The 14,511-nt window shown below is 42.9% G+C and overlaps 1 protein-coding gene across 1 annotated transcript in view; it reads left to right on the top strand.

The window, feature by feature from the left end:
• Positions 1-3,997: 3,997 nt before the first annotated feature.
• Positions 3,998-14,511, top strand: part of Kif23 (kinesin family member 23) — a 29,827-nt gene continuing 19,313 nt past the window's right edge. The window contains 6 exon segments of the mRNA NM_001243981.1: positions 3,998-4,009; positions 5,377-5,446; positions 6,752-6,880; positions 13,448-13,553; positions 13,751-13,887; positions 14,250-14,359. Of these exon segments, the coding sequence (NP_001230910.1) occupies positions 3,999-4,009; positions 5,377-5,446; positions 6,752-6,880; positions 13,448-13,553; positions 13,751-13,887; positions 14,250-14,359 (563 nt within the window). The 5' untranslated portion in view covers position 3,998.

Below are 14,511 nucleotides of genomic sequence, written 5' to 3'. Positions count from 1 at the left end.
GTTCAAGTTGCAGAACAGCCGTCTCCATTTTACCTCTTCTCAAATATCCTGAGCTTCAGGAGCTGTTCTTTACTGTTGTCCACAGGCTTCCCATAGCTGGGATGGTTACCTGGGTATCTTAGCTACTTGTACATTAACCATCACTCTGTGCATTTGGAACAAAGTATAGTTTTAAGCATCTGTAGTGCCAGCTCCTTTCAATTATTTGCATAAGACCCTCTTTGTCTAGAAATTAAAGCTGCAATTGCCACAAGACCCATAGTCCTACCCAAAAGAAGTGTGTGTGTGTGTGTGCCCTCAAGTGTGTGCGCCCGCTCATGAATACACATGCATATATACAAACTTTTATGCAAGTTACAGCTGTTTCATTCATAATTGCCAAAATGAGGGACAGTTAAATTCCCATCAGGTAATGAATGGAAGAACCTTCAAGCATTCATACAATGCAGTGCTGTTCAGTGCTATTTGGCAATGAAACGGTATAAATGACTGAGACATGAAGTGTAGAGATACATTTCAAAACCTTATGCTGAGTGAAAGAGGAGACCAGAGAAGTCAAACATCAGGGAAGGGAATCAGACAAACAGTTGCCAAGGTAATGGAGTAGGTGCTGATGACTAAGGAATAGCATGGGATTCTTTGGAGAGAGAAATTATAGCTCAAATTTGAACTACCCCCCTTTTTTAAGACAGTGTCTTTCTTTGTAGTTGTGGCTGTCCTGGAACTTGCTATGGGGACAACGGTGGCCTTGAACTTAAAGAGATCCCCCTGCCTCTGCCTCCCTCGCTGAGATCTGCCTGCCTCTGCCTCCCGAGTGTTGGGATTAAAGGCGTGCACCACCAACGCCCGGAGAACATGAACTTTTCTGATCCCTGCCTCCACCTCCTAAATCCTCAGATTATAGGCATGTACCACCAGAACCAGGTTATGTGGTGCTCGGGGCGGAATCCAAGCTTTGTGTATAGTGAGCAAGCAATCTACTGCCTCCCTTGCCAGCCCCTCAAATCTAAGAACAAAAAAGGGTTCATTTTAGACAGCTGGAGAGATGCTTCAGCAGTTAAAAGCCAAATTCTCTCTCTCTCTCTCTCTCTCTCTCTCTCTCTCTATATATATATATATATATATATAATATTATATATATATATAGTATTTCAATAAATAAGAAAGATGTCTCCCAGATATACTTTGTCCTCTTTTCCGTACTTGCCCTGGTCTGTATCTCTAATTCTAGAGGGAAATGCAGATCTTCTAGGGCTATAGTGATTGATAATTTTAAGAAAATGAATGAGCTCTTGGGAGGCAAAAGCAGGCAGATTTCTGTGAGTTCAAGGACAGCTTGGTCTACAGAGTGAGTTCTAGGACAGCCAGGGCTATGTAGGGAAACCCTGTCTCGAAAAACCAAAATAAACAAAATCAAATAAATGATTGAGCTAGAGAGCTTTAATATGGATAGGAGCAAGGAAGTGAAAACCCAGCCTAAAGAAGAGCTGCAGATGGAGCAAAGGGAGAGCCCCTCCAATGTCCTTCAATGAGAACCTCCATCCAGCCTCTCAAACCTTAGGGCCATGCTAAGCGCCAGGCATACAACAATGCCATCTAGTGAGGGTGAGGGGGATAGGCTCGGAGAGGACTCAGAAAGCAGGGGCTGTCAGCTGGGAGATGAATGCTGAAATCAACAGTGCAGGTGACAGGCTGCAGGAGCTCCAGTATCCAGCAAGGGTCTCCAGTAGATCTCAGAGATGAGGCACCCTCAGAGGAAAGGAAGACCGAGACAACAAAGAGACAGAGTGGGGCCAGAAGTGTCCCAAGCATGTGTGGTGGAGTAGGGACAGGTGATAGGTGACACAGCTGAAAAGGATAGCCTCAAGGCCCTATTGAAAGTCTCAAGCAAAGGGTGATGAAGTCACTCTAGAGTATCACCTAGACATGTGATTTAAAGGTGAGAGGGCTGTCTAATGGAACTGTATTGAAAGGTGGTAGCTGCAAAGCCTGTTAGGTTACTATCTGCCTCTGGGAACTTATCCTACTTCTACCCTATAAAAAGACATATTTCCAGGTTTATTCATTGTAGCAGTTTGCAAAAGCAAATATTGGGAAGACAAATGCCAATAATAAGGGCATTAAACTATGGATATTAAACTGACTTTCCTTACCAGTGCTGGCCCTGAAGGAGGTTTTGAATGGGGTGTGAGTTGCAGAACACAGTGTGATTATGTCCTTAATGATCATCAGCATAGGGCAAAGATTGAAGTGAGATTAGAATCAATTAGTGGAGGATGCTAGGGAGGCAGAAGAAGGTGGATCTCTGTGAGTTTTGAGGCCAGCTTGGTCTACAGAGCGAGTTCCAGGACAGACTCCAAAAGCAACTCAGAGAAACCCTGTCTCGAAAAACAAAAACAAAAAAAACAAACAAAAGAATTGAAGGTTCCGCATGTATAGATTAGTGGAATTGTAGGGGGAAAGGGCCAGCCAAAGAAACAACACACCCTGAGCAGAGCCAAAGAAACACACTCTGTCTTGGGAATCAGAACCAGTGAAAAGAAATACACCCTGGCCCTAAAACTAGAGCCAAAAAGCTAAAAAGGACCAGTGAAATAAACACACTTTGGCCCTGAAACCAGAGCCAAATCTGACCCTAAACCTGTGCAGAAAACTAAACAATCCCTGAGCAGGAGATCTAACCTTCCTAAACTCAGGGATTGAAATCTGACCAATCCCCACCCTGGAAAAACTCTGCTCCCTAAGAATCCCTATATAAACCCTATGTCTGTTTAGCTTGTGGCTGTTAGGGCTGCTGGGCTGTCCTCTGCCACCCTGGCAGAGGGCAGCCACTCTCCTGGATTCTTCCCTCCCAATAAATCTCTAGAATGAGGTTTGGGTGAGACCTTCTTTCTCTGCTGGAGCACAGCAGAGACCACCGAGGGGAGATCAGAGCAGAGCAGAGCAGATCAGAGCAGATCTTAGCATGGCTGCAACACTTTTCACTCGGGAAACTTTCCCCTGGCTAAGCAGAGTTGTTACACTCTGCTCTTCGGGTGACTGGAGCTGAACTTGTTACAGCTGGGGAAGCCCTCTCCTGATGGAGCAGAGCTGATACACTGGGGAAGCCTTTCCCTGAAGCAGGGCTGTAAGCTTCTATGCTTACTGTGACCTGTGGTATTCCTTGACTCCCAAGTGCCAGAATACTTTCCATCCCAGCTGTAACATCCAGTATTCTTTGGCTCCCAAATGCCATAATCCATCCCCATCCGTCGAAATGCTTACCACGAAAAGAAATACACACACACACACACACACACACACACACACACACACACACACACACACGCGAAAGAGCTGGAGGACCCAGAGAAGGAAACTCATGGAAGGTTGACTGCCAAATTGGTGGTCTTCAAGATCATCCCGGAGGTTAGTTTGAGGCCAACGTGGACTTCATGAGACCCTTGTCTCAAAATAACAAAATAAATATCAAAAGTAAAGTAGAACGTAAACTTATTAGTAAAAAAGGAAAATAAAATATAAAATACATTATAATGGTTAAGACAGTGTGGTGGATTGGAAGCCAACCATCCATCCTGAGAGTAGAATACTCCCGGCAGGAACTTTACTTCCTTTGAGGTTCTCAGGACAAAGGCAGGGAGACCTCAGTCTCTGCGTCAGAACGGAAGGGCCGGGATTTCCCCTCACGGGATTTTCTCGCGCGCAGCCCTCTTTGCCTCAGGCTGTTTCTCCCGGGTTGCCAAGGAGACGAGCGCCCCTGCTGGCCGCGCGGGTGCTCCACGAGGCCCCGCCCCTTCGCCGCAGGCGGCCGCTGATTGGCCTGTTTGAAATGCGCCGGGCGGGCGCACACTTATCTCTGCAGCGTCGCCAGCGAGTTCTCCTCAAACCGAGTCTGGATCCCCGCGGCCGCTGTCTGCAGCCTTCAGTCCCCGCCAGTTCTGCTCGGGTCGGAGTCCGTCGTCCGGAGCGCGTGTCTGGATAGCACAGAGCCTGCCGTCATGAAACCAGCGTGAGTACCAAGCCACGGAGGGGACTGGTGAGGCTACGGGCCGGGGGTCGCCACCCTCCTGACGCTGTGACCGGGGGCTGTCCTGGAGCTGAGCCCGGGCGTACAGGCCGGACTTCTGCGCCACGGCGCTCCGCTGCCCGCCGACCCCGGTGTGCCCACGCCCACACCCTCACTCTGCCCGCGAAGGTTGCTCCGAATTCGGGTGTGTCTGCCACACCGCCTCGGGCTGACCGGGTTGCCATCCTTTGGGCTGCCGGTTCTTCCTCAGCTTCCTTCCTCCGGGCCCGCGGTGCAGGTGGTGGGTGTCAGGACCCGGAGTGCGCGCGCAGCCGGGAGTGTGCGCTGGCACTTGGGGGAGTTGAGGTCCCCCCCCCCCGCTCCACGGGCATCCCTTCTCTAGTGCTAGCCTTGAGGCCAGGTTCCTTCTGCAGCTCAGGTACTTTGCGCTATCTTTGTCCCCAGGCCATCCCATTCGCCTACTCTGTCTTCCCCGCCCACATTCCTCAATAATTCCTCGACACTTGAGAGGGCCTCTATCCTGGTTACCCTTGCGCTGCGAAGGAGGGTTGGATTTAGAAATCGTTACCTCGGAGCTAGCCTTTCACGAAAACGGAACTTGTTTAAGTGAGAAAACGTCAGTCTTTGTATTTACTCTCAAGGGCACCTACCCCAGTATATCTCCCAACTCCGGTTTTCGTCTATTTTATGTGACTATATTGAGAAAAATAGTTTAATCTACATTCCAAACCAGCCTTTAATTTTAGTGTTAAATATTCCCGTAGCCTATAAATGAGAAAGGAAAAAAAAGTCATATGATAATTTTGAAATAAATTATTTTTTTCCTCTGTTGTTTACTTAAAATAGCAAGAAATTTTCTGTTTGGAACCATGTTTGGGGAATGGGCTAAAGGATAGTAGCTTTGTCAGCCCGGCGGTGGTGTCACATGCCTTTAAGTGCCACTACCACCCTGCTGTTTGCATTTTTATAATTGAGGTAATTATGCACTGCACTTGTGCACCTGTATAAAGTTAAATGTTGTCTTCTCAAATAGGTAGTGACTGTAAAGTTGTTGCTCAAGAAAATGTACCAACTTTTAAACAAATAAATTAGGAGACTGGGGATGTATCTTGCTGTAGAGAGCACCTGCCCAGCATGAGCAAATCTCTGAATTTGCTCTTCAGCTTTGAAAGAAAAAAATGAAGTCAAACAAAAGTCCCCCCTGGGTATCTCTGATATCAAAAGTGTATTTTCCCAATCACAATTTTAATGACTTAGATTACCATTGTTAGAATTTGTGAAGTCTTGTTAGTATTGAATAGAAATTTGTCCTTTTTAAGTTTTTTTTTCCCTTTTTTTTTTTTTTTCAGGAAAGCTAAGATGCCCAGGAAACCTGTATTAAAAAAAGGATCTCAGACAAACCTTAAAGATCCAGTTGGGGTAAGATTTATATGTGTGTGTGTGTGTGTGTTCTTCCTTTATTATGTTTCTGTCTTGTATGTGCTTGAAAGGGGGAGGGAGAAATAATATGAAAAGTTGTCTCAAAGAGCACACAGTTAAATTGTATAATGCTGGCTTTAGCCTTGAAGTTTGCTTTCTCTACAGGATTAGCCCAGAAAAAGGAAGTCTTTAATTGTTGAACCTGAACTGGCTGTCACTAGTTAGAATTTGAAAAGTTAAATGTTAGAAACTCCTACCAGGTTCTTCTTTGGGATGGGAGCTTTTTCTTAGGTTTAGTCCTCTGTATGTGGTAACTGACCCAGTCTCAAGGAGAACCCCATACTCAAGATTCATAGAGACTTGTGTCAGCATAGTTCGTAACCACCTCTGGAGAAGGGTGCTTGCTCTGTAGTGTTCTGAATACCACCACCCCACTATACCATTGCAGAGGGTCTCTGGTGCTCATTTGTACCTCTGAGTACACCTGGACAGGTTCTCCCTAAATGAGCTCCTCTACCCCCCAAGTGCTATGATTACATGTATGTGCTACCATGTCCACCTGGGCTGGCTATTTGGCATGGCATCCAATTCTAAAGAATTTAATAGTCTTTTCAGGCATTTTGGAGAGATTTTTAAAATAAGTTATTTAACCTTTATTTTATGTGCATTGGGGTAAAGGTATCAGATCCCCTAGAACTAGAGTTACAGACAGTTGTAAGCTGCCATACGGGTGCTGGGAATTGAACCCTGGGTACTCTGGAAGAACAGTCAGTACTCTTAACCACTGAGCCATCTCTCCAGCCCTTCAGAGAGATTTTTATGTTGGTACAATTTTGTTTGAGCACAAGAATGGAGAGAAACTGTACAGTTTAATATTTTAACCTTAATTTATTTTGATTTACTGCATCTTTGCATTTGGACATTCTGAGCTGCAGATTTTTATTTGTTTTTCTCTGTGGCTTTGGAGGCTGTCCTGGAACTAGCTCTTGTAGACCAGGTTGGTCTCGAACTCACAGAGATCCGCCTGCCTCTCTGAGATGCAGATTTTATTTTTCATGATTCTGTGTTTATGTTTGAGTGGAAGATCAGTTATTTGTAGATGAATGAACAGAAAGCTTAAATGGAAAAATCTAGTGAGTGCTGAACAATCAAGGTGGCTCATGCCTGCAGTCTCAGGCAGGCAGATTGCTGAGAGTTCCAGGTCAACTTGGGCTACCCTGTCTCAACAAACAAAACAATCAGAAAAACCAAAAAGAAAATCAGGCAAAAAGTCAACCTTGTTTAAATACCTTTCTCTTTTTCCAGGTGTATTGTAGGGTGCGCCCACTGAGTTGTCCTGATCAAGAATGCTGTGTAGAAGTGGTCAGTAATACAACGGTGCAGCTCCATACTCCTGAGGGTTATCGACTTAACAGAAATGGAGACTATAAGGAGGTAGGTTCCTAGTGGAACCAAGTTTTTTTCACTGGATGTTTTCTGAATGGTCATTTTTGAATTTAAAAATTCCCATGTGATCTCACTTGTGAGAAGGGATACTTTAGCCACTTTATATAGAATGGCTTTGATTTCTAGGACATACAGATAGACTTTTGGTACATTGGAATTAGAGGATTGCATTCAGAGGACTTCCTTTTCTTTTTTTTTTTGGGGGGGGGCGTATTTTTGAGACAGGGTGGCTGTCCTAGAACTCTGTAGACCAGGCTGGATTCAAATTCGATGAGATCTGCCTGCCTCTGCCTCCTGTAACACCACTGCCTAGCTTCAGAGGATTTCTTATACTGGATATATAACTTCACATGAGGAGATTTGAGTAATAGTTAATAATAGGCATTTTATGTTTTTCCTTTTGCTGGGGCTTGAACCTAGGGCCTCATGCATGCTAGGCAATCATCTTGAGCCACATCTACAGTAGTGTTGTGTATTTGGATCAATCTGTAATGGAGTGGTTTTGTTTTGTCTTGTTTTTCGACAATATCACCATGTAGTCTTAGTCACTGTTTTATTGCTGTAAAGAGACACCATGACCAAGAAAGCATTTAATTGGGGTCTTGCTTACAGTTTCAGAGGGTTAGTCCATGATTATCATGTTGGAAAGTGTGGTGGCAGGCAGGCATGGCAATGGAACAGTAGCTGAAAGCTTACATCCTGGTCCACAACCATGAAGCAGAAAGAAAGAGACACTGAGCCCCTCCTAATCCTTCCTAAACAGTTTACCAACTGGGACCCAAACATTCAAATGTATGAGTTTATGGGGGAGTTTCGGGAGCTTCCTCATTCAGACCAGCCACATCCAGGCTAGCCTCAAAACTTTTTCTGATCTTCCTGTTTTGGTCTCCCTTTTTCTGAAATTAGAGGTATGTACCACATTGATACCTTGAGAGTGGGTTTTTGCTGTTTGATTTTTGTGGTGTTAGAGATTGAATTCAGGACCTTGTTCATGCTAGCTGAGTACTAACTACATAGTTATATCCTTTTCTTCCTTCCTTCCTTCCTTCCTTCCTTCCTTCCTTCCTTCCTTCCTTCCTTCCATTTATTTATTTTTTTTGAGATGGAGTCCCTCTGTCTAGCTTTGAACTGGTGATCTTCCTGCCTTCACAGCTTGAGTGTTAGAGGCATGTATCCCCATATTTAGTACATGAAGAGAGTGTTTTGTTTATTATTTGCAGTGTTGGGAAATGAACTTAAGGCCTCCTGCATGCTCTGTGAGTGTTTACTACTGAGGTATATTACCAAGCTGTTGAAGGGAGTTTTTATATTAACAAAGTAGTGAATAAATTATAAACCATGAGTTCAAGCTTAGCATAGTATTTCACATCTGTGATACTGTAATTGAGGCCAAAGCAAGAGGATCATGGGTTCCATGCCAGCTTATGCTAACAAGGGAACCCTGCTCCAAATATAACAACAATAAATATAAAGATATATAGCAATAGAATTCAATTAGTTCCCCAAATGTTGTAGGAAACTATTTGCTAGCTGGTAGGGAGGGTTTTTTGTTTGATTTTTAAAGGAAGATCATGCCTTTATAGACTTTATACCCTCAATTGACAATTGTTAGATAAGTGGGTCATACAATTAGGCAGAAAGAGATTTGCTGAAGGGTTAGGAACATGGGAATACAGAAAATAGAGAATTGATTCAAGCTGTCTGCTTTCTAACTGCCATCCACTCTTTTTTGTTGAGACATAGCTACTCTCTAAGCTGTTCTAAAGCTTGCTGTGTATCTGGGCTGGCTTTAAATTTTTAAACTGGCTTTAAATTGACATTCTGCCTTCCTCATTTTCCTGTATGCTGAGATTCCAGACCTGAGCCACCACACTGGGCTGCCATTTAGGTTTGTGCACACTACTACAGAGATACCATTCTTTAGACTACCCATGTCCTCTCTGCTGCCAAATTTGTCCTCATTATCTCAGCAGCATGTTCCTTCCTGAAGCACTCTCTTGTTTCACTCTCCCATCTCTTGGCTGTTTTGTCACTAGCCACCCTTTGCTGGCATCTCCTGTCTAGCCGCTGAATACTAAGTTAGGCTAAGGGTACCCCCCCTTTTTTTTTTTTTTTTTTTTTTTGTCTTTCTCATCTTCATTTTTTTGAGACAGGATCTCACACATTAGCTTTTTTTTTTTTTTTTTCAGACAGTGTTTCTCTGTGTAGCCCTGGCTGTCCTGGACCTCACTCTGTAGATCAGGCTGGCCTCAAACTCAGATCTGCCTGCCTCTGGAGTGCTGGGTTTAAAAAGGCTTGCACCACCGCTGCCTGGCCCATCTCAACTTTTATATGTTGAAAGGAGCTCATGAGTTTTCACTACCCTTTAAATGTTTTCCTCTTAACCTTTTCAGAAGATGGTATCATTGTTGTCCAGTTGCCCAGTTTAGAAACCTGGAAGCTACTTTTCTTTGGCATCTGCTCAAGTTGCCACACATAGACACATAGACATCCTGCCAGTTCTGCAAAGTGTATGCTGAGATTATCTTTTCCTGTGTGTCTTTCTACCACTAGCTTATTCTGAGCTGGTTACTAATTAAGCTGTCTGTGGTGGGAAAGTGTTTTTATCTTGATTTAGGGCAGGGCAGCAGATACTTTAGCTTGTGCTAAATGTAGCTAACAGCGTGAGTCCCCTGACTTACTGCTTACTAATGTGTGCATTGAGACATGCACATTGACTGCAGGCTTAGGTGGAGCAATGGAAGATGGCAGGAAATGTTTTTTAATGTTAAGAAGAACCGCTGTGCTGAGCATGGTTTGAGCCTTTCCTGAAGCCTTTCTGGCAGCCTGCTTTTACAGAGGATCTTGTCTAATGGTTTCCACAGAGTTGCCAGATGATCTTGATAAGTAGAAAGAGATCTTATCATTTCCCCGTGAAACTCTCTCAAGGAATATAGTCTGTAGATGGGGAAAAATCCTGTTCAACCAGCTTCCTGCTTGTCTTCCCATCCTTATCTTTCAGTACTCATCTAGTCTTTGGAGAGGAGAGCCTCTGTAAGCCAGCATCATGCTTACCAGCCACTCTGGCTTCTCCCTTGTAACCTGGATGCCTCCTCATCTTGAATTTCAGCTTAAATCTTCCTCAGGATGTTCAAACTACCGAGCAGAAACAGCACCTCACTCTCTGGTCTTCATTCAGTGTGCCTCCTTTATAACACTTACTATATTGATTTATTGATAGCTGTGCATTGTTTAAAGATGAAGGTGTGTTCTCAGGTCACTGGGCAGATTTATCATTTTGTGAACATAACCAAGTGTACTTGCATATGCTAGATAGATTGCCGTAATAGACACAGAGGCTATACAGACTACTGCTGTTAGACTCCAGCGGCACATATTACTGCTGTATGGAATACAGTAGGCAGTTGTACCACAGTGCGTCTGTACCTATCCAAATAGGTTTTTTGCACTAGTGTCAAGGAGTAACAAAGCTTCTTTCCTTTAGGCATTAGGAGTTTATCACCTTTATAATCTTAGAGGCCCACCATTGTTTGTGGTCTCTTATTGAACTGAAACATGCATGTCTATACTTGTGTTCACTGTCTCTTTTCTGTTCTTCTTGTAAGCACCAGAGGATATGTGATTTTCAGTCCTGTTTGTCAAAAGAGTAAGTCTGGATTAAGCAAGAATGAATAGTCAGGAAGGTTGGAGCAGAGCAGGTCTTTGAGGATATAATGGGAGTTGAATACTGACTTACTGAATTTCAAGTTTGTACAAATGAGTTTAAAGTATATACAATCATGAGGTTTGGTGGAGACTAAGTACTCAGAGAGCATTCATGTGGAGCTGACTTTGCCACTTCAGGGGCTTGAGCAGGGACCTTCTTGCACCTGTTTTCATTATGCCAAAGGAGGAGGCATTCTTGATGAAGAGGAGAGCCTCTGTTTTCCTTGGCACTGCCCTGTATATATATCCTTGTCCTTCTACAGTCTTTATTCTGAAGTACAGTGGTAATGAAAACTTCACAAAGGTAAAAGCCTAGGTGACGTATGTATTTTAAATCTTTTTTTTTTTTAGATTTTAAGTTTTATGTTTTGTCTCCATGTATGTATGTGATGTATACCACATATGGGTCTGATGCTCATGGAGGTCAGAAGCAGGCATCAGAGCTCCTAGAACTGGAGTTACACACATAGTTGTGAGCCACCATGTTGGTGCTGGAAACTGCTAACTCATCTTTGCAGCCCCTGAAGTTGATATTTTGTCTCTGACAGGTTATTTAATCTTCTTTATAATTTATAAAATAGTAGTTTGCAGGGCTGGAGAGATATCTACTCTGTTACTTTGCTGTTCTTCCAGAGGACCTGGGTTGGTTCCCAGCACCCACATGGTGACTCAACTTCTGCACGAGGCTTTATTGTTGTTTAATGAGCTAACCCCATGTTAGCCCAGGCCTTCCATCCATCCACCATGGCGGATGGCTAGGAAAGACAGCTCGAAGAGTCTGCATAGGGATCTTATAGGGCAGTTCAAGGGGAGTGTCTAGGGTTATGAACAGGCTCAGGATTGGTGTGCCTCCAGGCTTGGAGGGTTTGCCCTGTGTTGATTGGTCAACTGGTTGTTATGGCCCATAGGCCCTCCCAGGGTGGTTGCTATGCTCTGCGAGTCATTGCTGTGCACTTGTCGGTAAAGCACACCCAGGTGACTCAACTTCTTTAGCTCTGGCTTTACAGGATCAGATGCCCTCTTCTGGCCTCCATGGGCACCAGGCACAAACAGTACATGCATACATAAAGACAGGCACTCATACTTAAAATAATAGACAAATCACACACATACATATTTATCTGTCTGTCTTTGCTTCAGTATCTACAATCCCACATCTAGGAGTTCAACTAACTGGGGGCTGAAAATCTTTAGAATGGGTTGTGGATTTTAGCTTATTGGTAGAGCATTTGCCTAGAATATGTGAGGAAGGTCCTACATTTAATCCCCAGTTACTGTCCACCCCCCCCCCCCCACTCCTTCACTGTCTTCAGGGAAAAATAGGTATCTGTACTGAGTATAGACTGATGTTTCTTTGACATTCCCTATAACACAGAAGAGTAACCATTGTATCAGTATAATGGCAGCCCAGGATGGTTTAAAGTATATTAAATGACAAATGCTATGCCATGTAAATAGTGGACTTGGGGATCCTTATAAGTTTGGTTTCCATGGTGGGATCTGGAACCAATCTCCCACTGTCATGGTAGCATATAATTTCAACACTCTGGAGGTAGAGGCAAGAGGATCAGAAATTCAAGTTCATTCTTGGTTACATAGTGAGTTTGAGACTACCTTGGGTTACATGAGATTGTCTTAAGGTTATATAATATATATAATATATATATATATATATATATATATATGTATATGTATATTACATATATATGTGTATGTATACACACATAACAAATACACTGTCAAAGTAACATTTTGTAAAAGAACTCAGATAAGGTATTTGTAACTCATTTCTAGTTTTAAAATACTGGAATCTTGGTATTTTGCTGTCCTACTTACAATGTCTCTATATATTTATTATTCTTGCTCATATGTGGTATCTGTACTTGTGAGGTCAGAGGGTAAACCTGTAGGAGACAGTTTTCTCCTTTCACTATGTGGGTTCCAGGGATTGAACCCAGGTTCTCAGGCTTGCGAGCAACTGCCTTTATGCACTGAGCCTTGTTGACCTTGCTACTTTAAATCTATCTTTATAAAGAAAAAGTAGAAAGCAGTGGACAGGGTGGTGGTGCATGCTTATGATAGTAGGAGAGGCAGAAAGATCATTGAAAACTGAAGGCCGACCTGGTCTACATTGCAAGTTATAGGCCAGCCATGAACACAGACATACTCTTCATACAAACATACTCCAAAGAAAAGAACAAATAGAAAACCATAACACTTGAAATTTTTGATAAGTTTAATTGGGGGTGGGGTGGGAATACAGGGTTTCTCTCTAGCTTTGGAGCCTGTCCTGGAACTCACTCTGTAGAACAGGCCAGCCCTGAACTCACAGAGTTCCTCCTGCCTCTGCCTCCTGAGTGCTGGGATAAAAGTTGCATGCCACCACTGCCTGACAAATTTAAAATTATAGGCTGTTACCTTGGGGTTTTTTTTTGTTGTTGTTCTTGTTTTTTGTTTTGTTTTTTTGCTTTGTTAACAGGATTATAGCCCAATCTGGCCTATAATCCTGTGTAGCTTGGGCTGCCATCAAACTCATGGCAAACTTCTGCCTCAGCCTCTGTAGTACTAGGTATAAATGTTCAGTTTTGATCAATTTTAATCTATGCAGCATTAGTGGACTTGATTTTTCTTCACTTTACTCAGTGCTTGGACTGAAAGTGTTTGTTCATGATAGCTGTGATTTATGTATGTTGTGACTACTGAAGGCTCCAAGGTTAAAACTCATTCTTGTTTTTTCTTTACATGTCTGGATTTGAAATTTCACAACAGAAACATTCCAAGCATAGAACATATATACTTCTAGTCTAGTGTAATTCCATGTGTTTATTTATTTTTTTCTTCTCTCCACAGACTCAGTATTCATTTAAGCAGGTATTTGGCACTCACACCACTCAGAGGGAACTTTTTGAAGTTGTGGCTAGTCCATTGGTAGATGACCTCATTCATGGCAAGAATGGTATGATTCTTGAGTTTAGTTGAATTCTCTATTTAGTCTTGTGATAAAACCTTTTAATATTTGTTTGACATTGAATTTAGATTTAACTTATTAGAGCATTGCCCTTTTTTGGGTTTGTTAATTTTAAGTGTTTTAAATACAATGAAATATTATGTGGAACTTTAAGACTATAACTCTTTGTTGATGCTGCACTATAGGTCTGTTGTTCACATATGGTGTGACAGGAAGTGGAAAAACTCACACAATGACAGGTTCTCCAGGGTCCGGAGGTCTGCTTCCTCGTTGTTTGAACATGATCTTTAACAGCATAGGATCATTTCAAGCAAAACGTTATGTAAGTACAATTCCTTTGGGTTGTTACTGTAGACACAGGACTGAGACATTTCTGGATACAGTGACTCCTTTGGGTTGTGACTGTCACTGTAGACACAGGACTGAGACATCTCTGGATACAGTGATACTGAGGAAGAACAGCATTGGAGCTGCTTTTATGTTACATATGTTCAGATGTGGTGGGCATGGTAGGTATGTCTATGTTGCCATCACTTGGGCAGTAGAACCAAGAGGATCAAGAGTTGCAGGCCAGGGACTCTTTGTCCTTCCCCTAAAGTTTAAATGTTAAATGCGTCCTGTTTTTAAATGTTGCTATTTCTCAAGTAAATTCTTTTCAAAAGTCTTTTTTTGCCCCTATTTTAGGTTTTTAAATCTAATGATAGGAACAGCATGGAAATACAGTGTGAAGTTGATGCCTTATTAGAACGGCAGAAAAGAGAAGCTGTATCCATTCCAAAGACCCCCTCTAGCAAGTGAGTAACTTCATATGTAGCACTGATGCATGGTGGATGGAATTCTATCCTGCAGTTTATGTAGGTCTGGGGAAGATGAGTACAAATTAGAGAGGTTAGTCTTACAGTTGACTTGAGGGTTAGGGTTGAGGCATGTTCTTTTATAAACTTTT

Source organism: Cricetulus griseus, chromosome 4 (genome assembly GCF_003668045.3).
Source record: "Cricetulus griseus strain 17A/GY chromosome 4, alternate assembly CriGri-PICRH-1.0, whole genome shotgun sequence".
NCBI lineage: Eukaryota > Metazoa > Chordata > Mammalia > Rodentia > Cricetidae > Cricetulus > Cricetulus griseus.
The sequence above is the reverse complement of the archived record's forward strand: the minus strand, read 5'-3'. Positions and strand labels throughout refer to the sequence as shown.